This window comes from Octopus sinensis, linkage group LG3 (assembly GCF_006345805.1).
Source record: "Octopus sinensis linkage group LG3, ASM634580v1, whole genome shotgun sequence".
In the NCBI taxonomy this organism is placed as follows: domain Eukaryota; kingdom Metazoa; phylum Mollusca; class Cephalopoda; order Octopoda; family Octopodidae; genus Octopus; species Octopus sinensis.
Genome location: NC_042999.1, coordinates 140,199,894 through 140,214,484, shown reverse-complemented (window position 1 = coordinate 140,214,484; position 14,591 = coordinate 140,199,894). Strand labels below are relative to the sequence as shown.

General features: G+C 36.0%; 1 protein-coding gene across 2 annotated transcripts in view; it reads left to right on the top strand.

Annotated features, from left to right (window-relative positions):
• The window catches only part of LOC115209091 (transcription factor SPT20 homolog), a 64,332-nt gene that overhangs the window by 44,258 nt on the left and 5,483 nt on the right, over window positions 1-14,591 (top strand). The window contains exons 13-22 of one of the 2 annotated variants that reach the window (XM_036501419.1): window positions 1,146-1,178; window positions 1,526-1,688; window positions 2,977-3,097; window positions 4,580-4,682; window positions 5,532-5,569; window positions 7,003-7,212; window positions 9,715-9,977; window positions 11,518-11,638; window positions 13,510-13,616; window positions 14,150-14,318. In XM_036501419.1, coding sequence (XP_036357312.1) covers window positions 1,146-1,178; window positions 1,526-1,688; window positions 2,977-3,097; window positions 4,580-4,682; window positions 5,532-5,569; window positions 7,003-7,212; window positions 9,715-9,977; window positions 11,518-11,638; window positions 13,510-13,616; window positions 14,150-14,318 — 1,328 coding nt within the window. The remainder of the gene's footprint in view (window positions 1-1,145; window positions 1,179-1,525; window positions 1,689-2,976; window positions 3,098-4,579; window positions 4,683-5,531; window positions 5,570-7,002; window positions 7,213-9,714; window positions 9,978-11,517; window positions 11,639-13,509; window positions 13,617-14,149; window positions 14,319-14,591) is intronic. The other variant, XM_029777206.2, reaches the window with a different exon arrangement.

Here is a 14,591-nt window from a genome sequence, read left to right as displayed (position 1 = left end):
AGCTGAATGCCTTTCTTAATGCCAACCAATTTACAGAGTGTACCAGTGCATTTTACGTAGAAAAAGTTCAGGGAGCTATTACCATTGCTTGCAATAAAAGGATTCTCTCTTCATGTGAAGTGTAGATTGTAGTAGTTTCATAGATGATAAAAAAATCATAGTAAAGATTTCTAATATTATCATAAAGCTACAAATTTGTAGACCAGGTGTATAATAAAATGAATTGACTCCAGTATGTGACTCAATAACAATACTTTATACTATAAGGAACAAGATTACAAATTTTTGAGGTAGGTACTGTCAAGTAGATAGACTCCCAAGTTTTTGATTAGTGCTTATGTTATTGACTCCAGAAATATGTGTTTTCTCCCTCCAGAGTTGATAAAATAAGTACCAAGCATCCAGTCCACACTGTAAAGTGATTGGTATTTGGAATGGCATCCAACTGTAAAAACCATGCCAAAACTGACCTCGTCTGTCATATAAAAAGCACTCAGTCCACTCTGCAGGATGGTTAATGTTAGGAAGGGTATCCAGCCATAAAAACCATGCCAAAATAGACAGAGAAGTCTGGTGCATTTTTCTGCTGAGCCAGTTCCTTTCAAACTGACCAACCCATGCCAGCATGGAAGGTGGTTGTTAACTGATGATGATGATGATAATGATGTTCTAATGGACAGTTTTCTCTCATCCAAAATGAGAAGAACAATGACAGCTATCTTGTTAGAAGATTAATTTCAAGATTTAAATACCTGAACTACTGATAACCAGATTATATGTTCAAATCTTATGTACTTGTATAACAGCACAATAACAACAGCAGATTGTATTGTGCTGTTATACAACATATAATACTCTTTACCTCAGTATAGCTGGTTATCAAAACAAGTCACATTTAAGTGGTTACTTATGAAGTAATTATTTCAAACTTGAACACTTGCATATTGTTATTTGGTATATACTGGCATAGGAAATAGGTTTAAAATTTTGTTTGTTTCAATTATTAAAATCTAACGATTCTAATTAACTACAGATTGTTTTATTCTAATAAATATAATTATTTCTGTTAATCTAATCTAAATGACTCTCTTGACTCTATTTCTTTCAAACAACAAATGATGTTTTTTGTTTGTTTTTTTTTAAAGATTTTCCCTTGGGACAAGAGAAGATGTCGACAAGTAAGTGATGTTCTTATTTAAAGAAGTGTTAGTTTTAATAAAGCACAAAAGCTCAGATTTAGTATAGGACACATATCACAATGTACCCAATTTGCTATACTATATATTCAAACTGCCACTGCACCTACAAATTGTTACCCTATGCTCTATACAACAAATTGGTACTACCACTTGGCCTTCCACACAACATGATCTTCCATACAGCATAACAAAGTGGCTACAGTTCACAGACTAGATTAAATATAGTGTAAGTGTTCTCTGAGACAGGATGGAAGAGGACACTCTTAAACATTCAGTTAGCTACACTATGATGCTTACACATTTGATCTTTGTTTTTTCTTTGTCAGGTATTTCAAGCAATTTAAGAAGATTTTTATGAATGAGAAGCATGACACCCTCAGCAACATTAAGATTACAACCAGTCAACCTGGTCACTCACCTAAGGTTACATACCTTCAGCCTTCTTCAAGCAACAATGTTATGTCCACAGTTGCAATGGCAGTTAGCCAGGTACCAATCATATTTACTTTGGTTGCTCATTTATTTATTAGCACTTTAAATATTTTGCTTTCTGTTTTATTTTTGTTCTTTATTGAATTCTTTTTTTTTTCATATAACAAGCTGTCGGGTTACTTATGTTGAATTTATGCTTTTAGGACAACTATTACAAAAATATACAAATGTCCTAATTTGAAGAACTATGCTTGCTTAAAGAAAAAAGTGGATGTAAGACTATCCACTCACTTGAACATTACACAGTGTGTATGTGTGTGAGACCATCGTCATCATCATACATTTACTTTCAGTGTTGGCAGGAGTTAGACAAGTCATCACTATTTGAGGCAATTGTTATTTGGAGTTATTTTTAGCATGTATTTCTATGGTTTGTTACCCTTCCAAATGCCAACCACTTTACAGAGGTATAATGAGTGTATTTTAACATGACGCAAGTACAAGAGAAGTTGTTATCTCTTTGGCAAGTCTAATATTGTTCATCCCTGTTCATCTGCCAATCACTTTACACTGCTACCATCTACATGCAGTTGTTAGAATATCTCATTGTACATTGAAAATATTCACTTCATCTCTCTCTAAAGTCATGATCCTAAATGATTTCAATGCACACAACTCTTCATGGAACTTCTCCCTAACTAACACCAATAGTGCAGAATATGAGTCATTTGTCATGAACTGCCTCACAGATGTTCCAGATATTTCTATCTCTTCTCTTTTCGATTTGTCTTATCACTGCCTAATGAAAGCAACTCATCTCATCCAGCTGTACAACAACCTCTAGTACTTCTGGTCAGCTAATTGATCATAACTTTGCACTTTTATGCTGACTAACTTCAGGAGGAAATACATTCAAATAAAATATGATTATGAGCCATTAAATACTCCTTTCTACTATAGGCACAAGGCCCTGTGGCAAGGGGTTAGTCAAATGCATTGACTCCAATTTTCAACTGGTACTTATTTTATTGACCCCAAAAGGGTGAAAGGCAAAATTGACCATGGCAAGATTTGAACTCAGAACATAATGATGAGCAAAATTCTGTTAAGCATTTTAACTGGTGTGCTAACAGTTCTGCCAGCTTACCACCTTAATGAGTCATTAAATATTGTGGATTGGCTTCTGTCTTTGATCTAGTTTTGATCCCTCATTGGAAACTGCTTTTAGGGTCTGTTGTTAAATATCATTCCAGAAATAAGAAACATCAAAACTTTTAATTACTTCCATCATGTTGTGAAAAAAGAATTATTAATTTAATGTATTGAATTTTTTTTTTTTTCAAAGGACTTAAGCAATGGTGTTTCAACATCTCGTAAGACACATCCCCAACATTTGTCTGTGTCTGTAACAATGGCAACTAATAGTTTGCAACAGAACACGATAAGCCCAAGCACAACAGCTGTTAGTAAGTAATGGTGAAAACTTTTCTTCATTTTCTGATAATCCAATCTACCTGCTTTTTGGAAGTTAACTGACATACAAAATGGTGGTGTCTCTTGTTTTGTCTTAAAGACAAAGGTGGAAAAAATTCAAGGAGCTATTGCTTCTGTTGGCAACAAAGCAAGTGGATTCTCTATTCAATGAAGAACAAATGGTATGAACTTATGTCATGTTGCACTATAGTGAAACATGGACATTAAAATAAAGTATGTATGAAGGGTGAATAGAAATGAGGCAAGTATGCTCTGCTGGATGTGTAATGAATGACACAGATGAACTGAGAAAAAAACTGTTTACAAGAAAAATCAGATGTAGTGTGCCAGAGAGAATACTGTACAAGTGTAGACATTATTCAGATGCTAAGTGATCCAAGAGGAAAAAGCCTGTTAAATGTGGAACATATTGAACTACAATAGTTTGCCATATAAATGTCTCCAAGAACCCCAAAAGGCCAGTGCTTAGCTCCAGTTTTATGATATTAAGGCAGATAAGAGATGAAAAATAAATCTCTTCTTGCATAATTTACTAGAAGGTGGTAGATTCAGTTGATAAGGTACAGGACAATTAGCTGAAAGGTTAGAGGATCTAATACTTTTAAGGACAGTGCATTATATCTATAGTGTAAACATTTAAATTTTAGTGGCTCAGCTTGTCTTAGATGTTAACACAGAATGTTGTAAACAACATTATCATCATCGTTTTACATCTGCTTTCCATGATGTTTTGGACAATCCATGACCAGAGTCATAATAGAGGTACTGCTCACCTAGAGATGATGAAGAACTACATCTTACTCATGTATTTCATATTTGGTTTGATTTCTATGACTTGGTACTCTTCCTAATACCAACCACTTTACAGAGTGTACAAGGTGCTTTCTTCAAACCACCAGCACTATAGAGGTGTCATATCCTTCACCAGACTAAAAGGTCCTCAACCTTAAACTTTGCTGAGTGTACTTGGTAGTTTTTCCATGGTACCAGCACAAAAGAGGTAGCCATGTTCTTGATTTGAAGAAAAGGATCTCACAACCACTTATGTCTGCTCACCCACCAATCTCTTTACTGAACAAAAGGCATGAATGATAGTGATAAGAGTGATGTATGATAGGGACTTCAAATGGCTTTGAATTCAAAATCTGAACTGGTACTCCAATACTTTATCTATTTGATCATTTTCTCTTCACACAATAATGTTGGAATGGCCATGGTTAGAAACTCTGATTGAATTAAATATATGAATGGCATGCACTGAGCCATAGTTTACATATGTAGAAGTGACAGAAACTAACAACAAATGTGAAGAGTTTTCAACTGACTTTTCTAAATACTAACTTACAGCAATGTGATTATATTTAAACTCATGGCTTTGTAGTCATTAATGTCACATTAATATTAGTCATGGTTCATAATATTAAATAAACTCTTGTTTCTATTGTCTTTTCTAGGTCCTGGTATTGGATCTAGTACTATTTCATCCACACAACACTCAGCTTCATCGCAAGTTCAATCCCACAGTAATCAGCCACAAAAGATACGGCAACATGTACTGTAAGTAAGATTTTTATTCTTATGTTTTATGCTTTTGTTTACTTTTAGACATTCTAACTCACCATGACCAGATACATGTATACTGCTTGCTACCTGGTATATTCTCCCTTCATTTACATATACTTTTACTCTTTGTCATTTAACACCTGCATACCTTCTGCCTTCAAACATATTTTACTCTTTCTATTACACATATATAATCTGAGATTACATGTATATACTCTGCCTTCACACATGTATACTCTTTGCCATCACACACTCTACTATGACACGTACACTCAGACAGTCATTGCACACATATACTCTCTGTACATACACATTCTGTTATGGTTAATAATTTGGAAAGAGATAGACAGGCTTTATCAGATAAATTGTAATCTTCAATAAGGTATATGAAATGTTACTATTTATTCTCTACTCAACCAAAAACTTTCTTGTAGAAATCTCTAACTGATCATGTTTAAAAGACATGGTTTGAATTGCAGCCAAAATATCACACATGAGTTGGTAATGGATTTGAAACTCTTGAGGATTATTATGTGAAATCAACTTTAAAATAACAAGATGATACCAGTATCCATGGAAGGGAGGGGGAAGCCATGAATGTAGGTAATCTACCTGCAGATTGGAAGTCCTTATGTAATTAAAATTAATATTTTTCTGTCACTTTACATTCTGAGTTTGAATTTTTCCGAGATCAACATTGCTTTTCATTCTTTTAGGGTCAATAAAATACATAGCAGTTGAACACTGGGGTTGATCTAATCAATTTACCCCTCCCTTGAAATTACTGGCCTTGTGCCAAAATTTGAAACTAATATTTTTCTCTCACTTTCATTTTTTTTTCAGACCCAACTCCAGTCCAAGTCCAGCCTCTAGCAATATTTGTAAGTATTTCTCAATCTTGTAAAATATGTAATTTTTATCTTCATTGCCAGTGTATTTTTTAATGTCTATTGGTATGCTCAAATGCTTTTGAAGTAACTGCAGCATGATATGTTGCTATTTTCTACTAGCCTGTGTTGTCTTTTCAATGATAGGCCAACTTTAGATCTGAGCATACCATATCTTCACATGTCTTCTTTTGTTTAAGGGTTTCTTCTATATAATTAACTCCATGTTCTAGTCCAGTGGTTCCCATTACATGGTAGTGAAAACTACCAAGGACCCCTTTTATTAAAATGAGTTTTCCCACAGACCCCCAATACTATCTTTGCAGACCACAGGTTGGGAACCACTGTTCTAGTCAAAAGAAATTATTACTACTGTGCTTCAGAATATTCATAGAATACTAGATAAATAAATTTCTTGAAACATTTAGTTGTTTCCCTTTATATTCTGAATTCAGATCCTGCTAGGTTAAGCAAAATTGAGTTCCTGTTGAGTATTGAGGCGGATATATGAACTGTACCACTCTTCTCGAATTTGTAGTATTGTACTTATCCTTGTAATCAGTACTGTGTTGACAGTATTTAGGATTGTTCAATATAGTAGACTACTTACTGATTACATTATCAGGAATTTACATTAGACTATTTGGCCATACTACACCTGTGTGTGGGGTGGTGGTGGTGGTGGTGGTGCAGGCATGGTCAAGTGGTTAGGAAGTTTGCTTCACAACCTTGAAGTTCCTAGGGTTAATCCTACTGCCTGTCCGTACTTCCATACTTTAGCCACTCAAGAATACCTGGCATAAAGCCACCTTCCTCTCTACTATAACCCCACTCAGTTGAAGGTGGAGGGTTTTCTCAAACAAGTTACTTGGAAACCTATTAGCACTAGTAGCTCAAAAAAAGCACCCAATACACTCTGTAGAGTGTGAAACTGTAAGGACCATTTACAAGAGTAAATGGTTCTTACAGAAAAAGCCCCCTCAACTGAGTAGGGTTGTAGTAGAGAGAGAGGCGGCTTTATGCTTGGTGTTGGGAGGCTAAAGTATGGTATTGGGATAGGCACATGTGTTCTTGCTGGGTTACCCAGCTTCTGTAAGGGTGGATGGGAGTAGCTGAAAGGAAGACAAGGAAGGTGGTGATGAGATGTTACCATACTCTCAAGGTATAAAAAGGTAAATTTAAGAGAGAATAAAGACAGAGGATCAGGAAGCATGGGTGAGTAAGTTCATAAGAGAGATGGAGACAGAAGTGAATGTGAGAAATAATAAACAAGAGTAGAGGTGTGGTTAGTATTAAATATCAGTATAGGGTGGAAGGTGAAAGAAATAGGTGTGACTCAGTAAGGAGAAGGTGATAAGTGGCAGCATAGGAATGGTGGAAAGAAGTTCTATAACTACACGTATATGTGTTTCTTTATTTATCTACAGCACAGCAGTCAAGTAACCCACCATCGAACCAATCTGCTGGTCAGAGCAGCCAAAAGACTCCGACCCCAACGCCGACGCCCCCACCAACACCCACACCTCCACCCCTGAACCAAATTCGACGCTCAAGTTCAACAGCCGATTCAGTTGCAGTAGTACCTCAGAATCAACTTCAGCAACAAGCGAACCCAAATGCAACCGCCTTTATCACCAGTAAGTATCATTTAAATCTACTTTACCTGTTGCCAGCAGAATTAATAGCTCTCTGAACCTTTCCCCTATGTTCTTACTCTGTAAACTGTGCTGGCAGAACACTATACCACTCCTAATTGCATTAGCTACGTAACAAAAGCTAGGGATCCTTTTGAACATTGGGAGGAATTTATTTTATGCTGTTAACTATTCATATGCATTTCTTACTTTTGAAGTTTGCTTTTCCTCATAGCCAGCCTGTGATCCCACTATACCTCATGTTGTTGTTTATACTTTACTCTGGATAGATGGGACTGGATTCAAGAGGGAGGAAGTAACTGGCAGTTTGCATTACCAGTTACCTCCTCCTCACAGGAACCACTTCCATCCTTTATACCTAGTACCGTGTCGACTGGCCTCCGTGCTGTGGGCACGTAACAAACACCATCCGATCGTGGCCGTTCGCCAGCCTCATCTGGCACCTGTGTCGGTGGCACATAAAAACACCATCCGAAGACCCGGCAAGACTAGTCAGGCCATAACCCGTGGCCCCTACCTGGGACGTAGTCAGTCCACCTCTGCATACCTTCCTTCTTGTGACACTTGTGAAGACCTGTTGAGGCAAGTGAAAATGAAATCAAATCAAAACAAATCAAAATAGATGAACATCAATGGAATTTGTATCTTTGTGGTACCAGTGCCGGTGGCACACAAGAAAATCATCCGAACGTGGCCGTAGCCAGTACCGCATAGACTGGCCTCCGTGCTTTGGGACGTAACAAACACCATCCGATCGTGGCCATCCGCCAGCCTCATCTGGCACCTGTGTCGGTGGCACATAAAAACACCATCCAAGCGTGGCCGTCTGCCAGCCTCGTCTGGCACCTGTGTCGGTGGCACATAAAAACACCATCCGAGCATGGCCGTTCGCCAGCCTCGTCTGGCACCTGTGTCGGTGGCACATAAAATCACCCACTACACTCTCGGAGTGGTTGGCGTTAGGAAGGGCATCCAGCTGTAGAAACACTGCCAGATCTGACTGGCCTGGTGCAGCCTTCGGGCTCCCCAGACCCCAGTTGAACCGTCCAACCCATGCTAGCATGGAAAACGGATGCTAAATGATGATGATGATCCTCCCTTTCCCCTCCACAGTATTTTCAATGATCGCCTCTTTTTTGTGCCTTCAGTTATGTCTCTCCACTTTCATACTCCATTTTAACACCTCACATATCTACTTTCATTCTCAGCATACTTTCATATCTGCCACCATACCCCACTTCCTATAGCCACCCTTATGTACCCCTATATCTTTCACCTCACCACTCCTACACCTCTGCACATCATCCTCTTACCTTCTGATCTATCCATCCTAAGTCACTTCTATGTCTTTCACCTTACCCCTTCTCCATACTGTCTGCACTCTCTCTTTTGCTCACCGTCTTGGGCCTTGAAAGTTCATTCAGTTAATGGCCTTTTTCCATATTGGCATGAGTTGGAGGGTTCATTCTGGCACTCCATCACTACCATTTTTATCTCCTTCCTTGTTACCTCCGTACTATATAATGTGAGGTAGCCATGTATCCCCACTGTCGCAAGACTCATATGCTTGCCATCCATCTCTCATACTTTTAGCTTTTTGACACATGGCATAAAGCCACCCGCCATTTAGCTTTTTCCCTGTTCTTTATGTTCTACAAGTTACTTGGCAACATTACTAGTGCTGATGGCATGAAAATAGCATCCAATATACACCATAAAGTGGTTGGCATTAGAAAGGGCATCCTGTCATAGATACCATGCCAAAACTGACTCTGGGTTTAGCAAAGCCCTGTGGCTCACTGGATCCTGCCAAACCCTCCAACTCATGCCAATATGGAAAAAGGCCATTAACTGAATATGATGATGATGTATGTGTATCAAACCTGGCTATTTTTCCTACAGGGTCCTGTCTTCTTTCTTGCTAATTAAAAACTTAAGTCCTTACTAGGTTTACTATAAAGCTTGTAGATTTTTACTTCTTTGTTAGAAACAGTTTCTCTAAATTTTTGACTGATTTAACAATGAGAACTAAGTTTTTGACATATAATAATACCTCACTTTATGATGACCCACTTTACGAGTTTTATTTTTCAAGCACAAGAGCCAAATTTTGAACGAAATGCAAATGTTTCTACTACCATAACAAATGCTTCTGATGATTAAAGAAATTTATAGAGAGCAAAAAAAAAGCTTCTAAGCAAATAACTCTAGACTTGTTTTTAAAAAGAAATCTACAAGTCCATCTGTGACTGCTTGTGAATTGATGCTCGCATCTACAAGTATTAGTGTGCATGAGTCTAGTGCAAGTAAAAGTAATTCAGAAAACAACAATCATGATAATGATAATAATGATAATAATAATAATAATAACAACAATATTTATTATAATTATCTTGACATTGGTTTCTTGAAAAAGAGCTATCTCTGGTAATGTTTGATTTCATTTTTAGCTAGATTGTTAATGTGTTGATTTCTATTTCACATGTTTTGCAGGTGGGGACAACCCATCATCAGCTACAGTTGGTCAAGCTGTAGCTGCTGCTGCAGCTGGCCTTACCTCTGGCATTAACATTGCTAATCTAGCCAGCCTCCCGTCCAATCTGAACATCCAGAATCTAGCAACAGCTGGCCTGTCTGGCATGAACATTGCCAATCTACAGAGTCTCCAAAACATGCAGGTCTCCTTAGCTAGTGGCATTGTACCCATTACTATGATCAATAACAATACTGGTTTGTTACAGAATCAGGTAAGTTAACTCAGTTCTTTGTCCTCACCAAAAGCCTTGGTCTCTTCTACTTCCACTGTATCATTTACAGTGTGAGGTTCCTGACCCCTTCCATATCTATACATCATCTCTTCAGTTACAGTTCCCTGTTGTTTTTGGTAATGTCCCCTAGGATCTCTGGTTGTGGGTGCATGTTTCTACCTGTATATATCAGTGTGCATATGTGCAACTGAAAAAAAAAAGACATGGTAATGGACACGCAAATGTCTTGTTCTATCATCATCAGCATCATCATTATCATTGTCATTCAACCATTTTATCATTGATTCAATGAGGCAACTTAAATAATTACTGCTCTTTGTGTGGGTATGTGTGTGTGTGTGTGTGTGTGTGATCTGAAAATAAACAAATATTAACTAAACTTAACTAGAAAAATAACAAAAGATTCCAAAATGATTCAAAAATGGAATTCTCAAAAAAATAGATTCTAAAATTTAAAAACAATAAATTCCAAAATTTAAAAAAAACGCAAGCACTTAGTTGCCAACACAATATATATATATGGTCATGTGGTTAAGAAGTTTACTTCATAACTATGTAGTTTAGAGTTCGCTCCTACTGCGTGAGCACTTGTATCTTCTATTATAGCCATGTGTGTGTGTGTGCATGCATGAGTGACTGCATGTATGTTTCTTTTTGTTCTGGTATGATCTCGCTAATTGTAAACAAAAGCCACTGCCATACAAATTGTCACTTATATGCAGTTCTTCATGAAGAGTTTGTGTGCAATCTTAGGGAAAAAGTAATGTTGAAAGAAAAAAAAAGAAGAAAATAAAATGATGGTAGGGTCCAGCAGACACCGGGTCAGAGGAAATCTAGTGAAATCTTGTAGTTTTGAATAGCTCACCATTAGGTTTTAGGAAGCTAGTAGGATTGGGTCTGTGAAATGAGATAATACAGGTACAGCAAAATGAGGAGGGCCGTTTTTGGGGTCTAAAAGGCAAGTTAACTCTGTCTTACACACCTAAACTAGAAGTTATAAAGCCATATGTAAACAAATAAAACTATTTCTTTTTTTCGTTTACATTTCATTTCATAGCAGTCTGTCTCCAAGCAATATTAATTTAATCTTTTTTGCTTATGCATGTTCAATTTTTTTCTTTTAGTCGCTAGCTTTTAATCCGATACTTGCTAGTAAATATACTATGCCTGAATGGGATAAGAGGTGAATGGTTGAAATTGTTTAAGATGGAGATATTTAGAATTCTGTTGTGCCTCTGGGCAAGATATAACTAACTTTCTTGTCCCAGTTTTAATTTGTACATACATATATGCAGACATATATGTTGAAAATGTTATACCTGTATGTGTATCTGCTGAAATAAATACTAACCTTACATAAATACCAATGTACATGCACTGCTTTATCTAATCTTTTTAGCTATGTTACCTCTTTTGTACCCTTTCTCGTCCCTTCTGCTGTCTGTCTCTCCACTGTTATTTCTCACAATCTCACTTATCGCTTAAAATTTCATGCAAAGAATATATTTTGAATTTTCAGTCAGCTTCCACCCTGTCCCAACCAGCACTTGTTACTATGGTCACCTCACTCCCTCAGACAACATCAACCCCGTCTACTGTCAACAGCCATCCTGCCAATTCTCAGGTCGCCATGACCACAGGTACATATCACTGAAATCATATTTGTTATTTTTTTTTTCTTCTCTTCTCAATGTATATTTTTGCTGATAAACTGTCTGCTTATAACAGTCTGTAAATAGCATTGAACTGAAGTGCAATCAAAATTTCAATAATATTGTATTATTCTCCTAGGAAAGACACAAATCACTTTTGCTTCAGTCTGCCTATAACCTAGTTGAGTAGTTATCAGCAGGAAGAGATCCAGCTGTAAGATTATTGACTCCAATAATATGCAAATGTCTAAATTTTCAAAAAAAACATCCTAACATAACATACATTTTGAAATATAAAACAAATAATGATAATAGTTATAATAATAATACTAATAATAAATTAAAACTAAAAATCTAATTGTTGAATGTTTTGCCAGACCAGTACTACAAGTATTTTCAGTTTAATAAATATTCTAACTACAGATAAAGATAATTTCCGGGGATATATCTTAAGACATTCTTTATATGCTATTCTTATCTATTTCCTGTTTAAATTGAAAATACCTTCTCATTTTAAGCATGTAGCATTTATTCATTAACTTAGAGTAAGCACAATCATATTGATTTTTGTGTCTCTCTTATGATCATGTATTGAGAGAGATTGATACTAATACACTTCTGTACTGTCTATTTCACACTTTTCCATGCTCATTATAAATCACTACCCAATTTATTTATGAAATAATCTTCATGTTTACCCTCTAAACTTTAGCACTCCGTGTTGTTTCAGTACTCACAATGCACCACTGCTGAACAGCACAATTCTTTTTAAGGCTTTGGTGTTCCCTAAATCAAAGCATTTGAAGACCTGTTCCATTGGATGTGTCATACATAAAGTTTGTTTTATATCAAAGTAACCAATAATTATAACATTTATGAAGTAAAATAAGTTCTTATGTCATAACAGTGAGGTCAGTGCTACAGAGTAGATGTAACTATTTCAGTTATGTATTTGAACAAACCTTAAATGTCATTCAGTTTTTACTATTCTACTTTAAAAATCTGGTCTTATGCTTATATGAGAAATCATTGTTGTATTGTGAAACCAGCTGAATTGGCACAAACAGTAGAGCACCAGACTTGATGCTTTACAGCCCTTGGTTAGTAACTTCGTTTCTAGGGTTGTCTTTGCTTTACATTTGTTTAAAGTTGATACATTATGTATCAGTAAAATGTCAATATTATTGACTATATTTTGTTTTTACAAAATTAACCGTGAACCTAATAAATGATTATTATTAGTATTGCTTATGCCTTACAGTATTTAGTTTGGCTCTTCTATATTACAAGTTTAGATATTGCTGCTCATTGATAAAATAAGTACCAGTTATTTATTAAGATCAGTTTACTTGACTACTTCCTTAATTTTGGACTCATGTAAGAAATCATTATTACTATTGATAGATAAAGCAGTGAGTGGAACAATAGACAAAAATGCCTTTCTTTAGTTACATTACATTATAAGCTCAGATCCCTTTGAAGTCAGCTTTGGTTTTCATTTCTCTCTGATGTATAAAATAAAATAAAATCAAGTTATTGTACCTACCCTAAAAAATGTGTAATTTTATTAGAAATTATTACATGATGTAAGTTCCTCACTGACTTTCATGTGTCTGGTTTTTATTACCTGTTTATCCATGTCACTTTATGAAATGTAGATACATTACATCTTTCTGTTCGATGTACATCATAGCTTTCTCTTTTAAACCCATACATCACATCTTTCTTTTCTGTGTATACATCATCTTTCTATGTTCATCACATTTTTCTATTTTAATTCTGTATGTACATTACATCTTTCTGTTCTATAGCTGAAAGGTTTCAGATCTCAATAAGGAATATAATTTCTCTAATTCCAGGAATGATAACAAATTCGGGTTCTGTACTTCTTCCACCTATTGGACTCACCCAGTTAATGAAAGGAACTGCTCAAAACTTGAGAGCACCATCAATGTCAGTGATGCAGGTAAAAGAAGACATACTCATTGTCTCGAATTTCTTTGATTTATTCAGACTTGGTTAAAAGAAAGAAAATATATTTTTAGAAATTAGAATTATGTCAACAAAGTAGGTAATAGCTCAGAAATTGAAGAGATGCTTACTCTATTTGAAATATCCTGTATTATCTTTTATAATACTGCGGGACCAACTTTTCTGAATACTGCTTTAGGTTAGGGGGAATTGAGGATGAGGTACAGAGCAAAGTGAGTCAGTGAACCTAGTAAGGTAGAAATCGTTGATTCAACTTGTAAATTATACAACATATTAAGATGGACACGAAAACTATGCATCTAGTTATATGTTCTTGGCCATCTTAGCTCCGTCAGTTGGATCATCTTGGTCTGTTAGCATTCTCAGAGATTGTATTTAATTGTTATATGCTAGCATGGAAAGCGGACGTTAAACGATGATGATGATGATCTAAGGTCGTTTTAGCTAATATCTTAAGATTGGCTAATCCACAATTATTTCATATTTTTATTGTTCTTTCTTGTTCAGTTACAAAACCAACAACAGTTCCAGCTTCTAAATCTCTCACAACAAAGGGGCTCACTTCCTGCAGCATTGCAAGCAACTCAACCTCAGACAACAACTGTCACCACACCCACTCAAAACAACAATCGCACTTCTGCCAGTACAGGAACTACCATTTCAGTGAATTCTCCTGGTAAGTGTTGCCATGTGCAAGATAAATATCTTTAGCATTCCCAAGAGGCTGTCTTTAATTCCAATTTCACAACATCCAGAATGTGAATGATGAATCCCTAGACTTTTGCAGATAACATTCCCCTAAAAATTTGATACTTATTCTTCAGATAAAAATTAAGTGTACAAGTTAAAATCACGATGAATTGCCAGATTTGAACTTGAGATCAATGAACTGGAAGTTCAGTACTATATTCACTAATTTTTTTTGCTTTTTTAGTGTTGCCATGTGTAG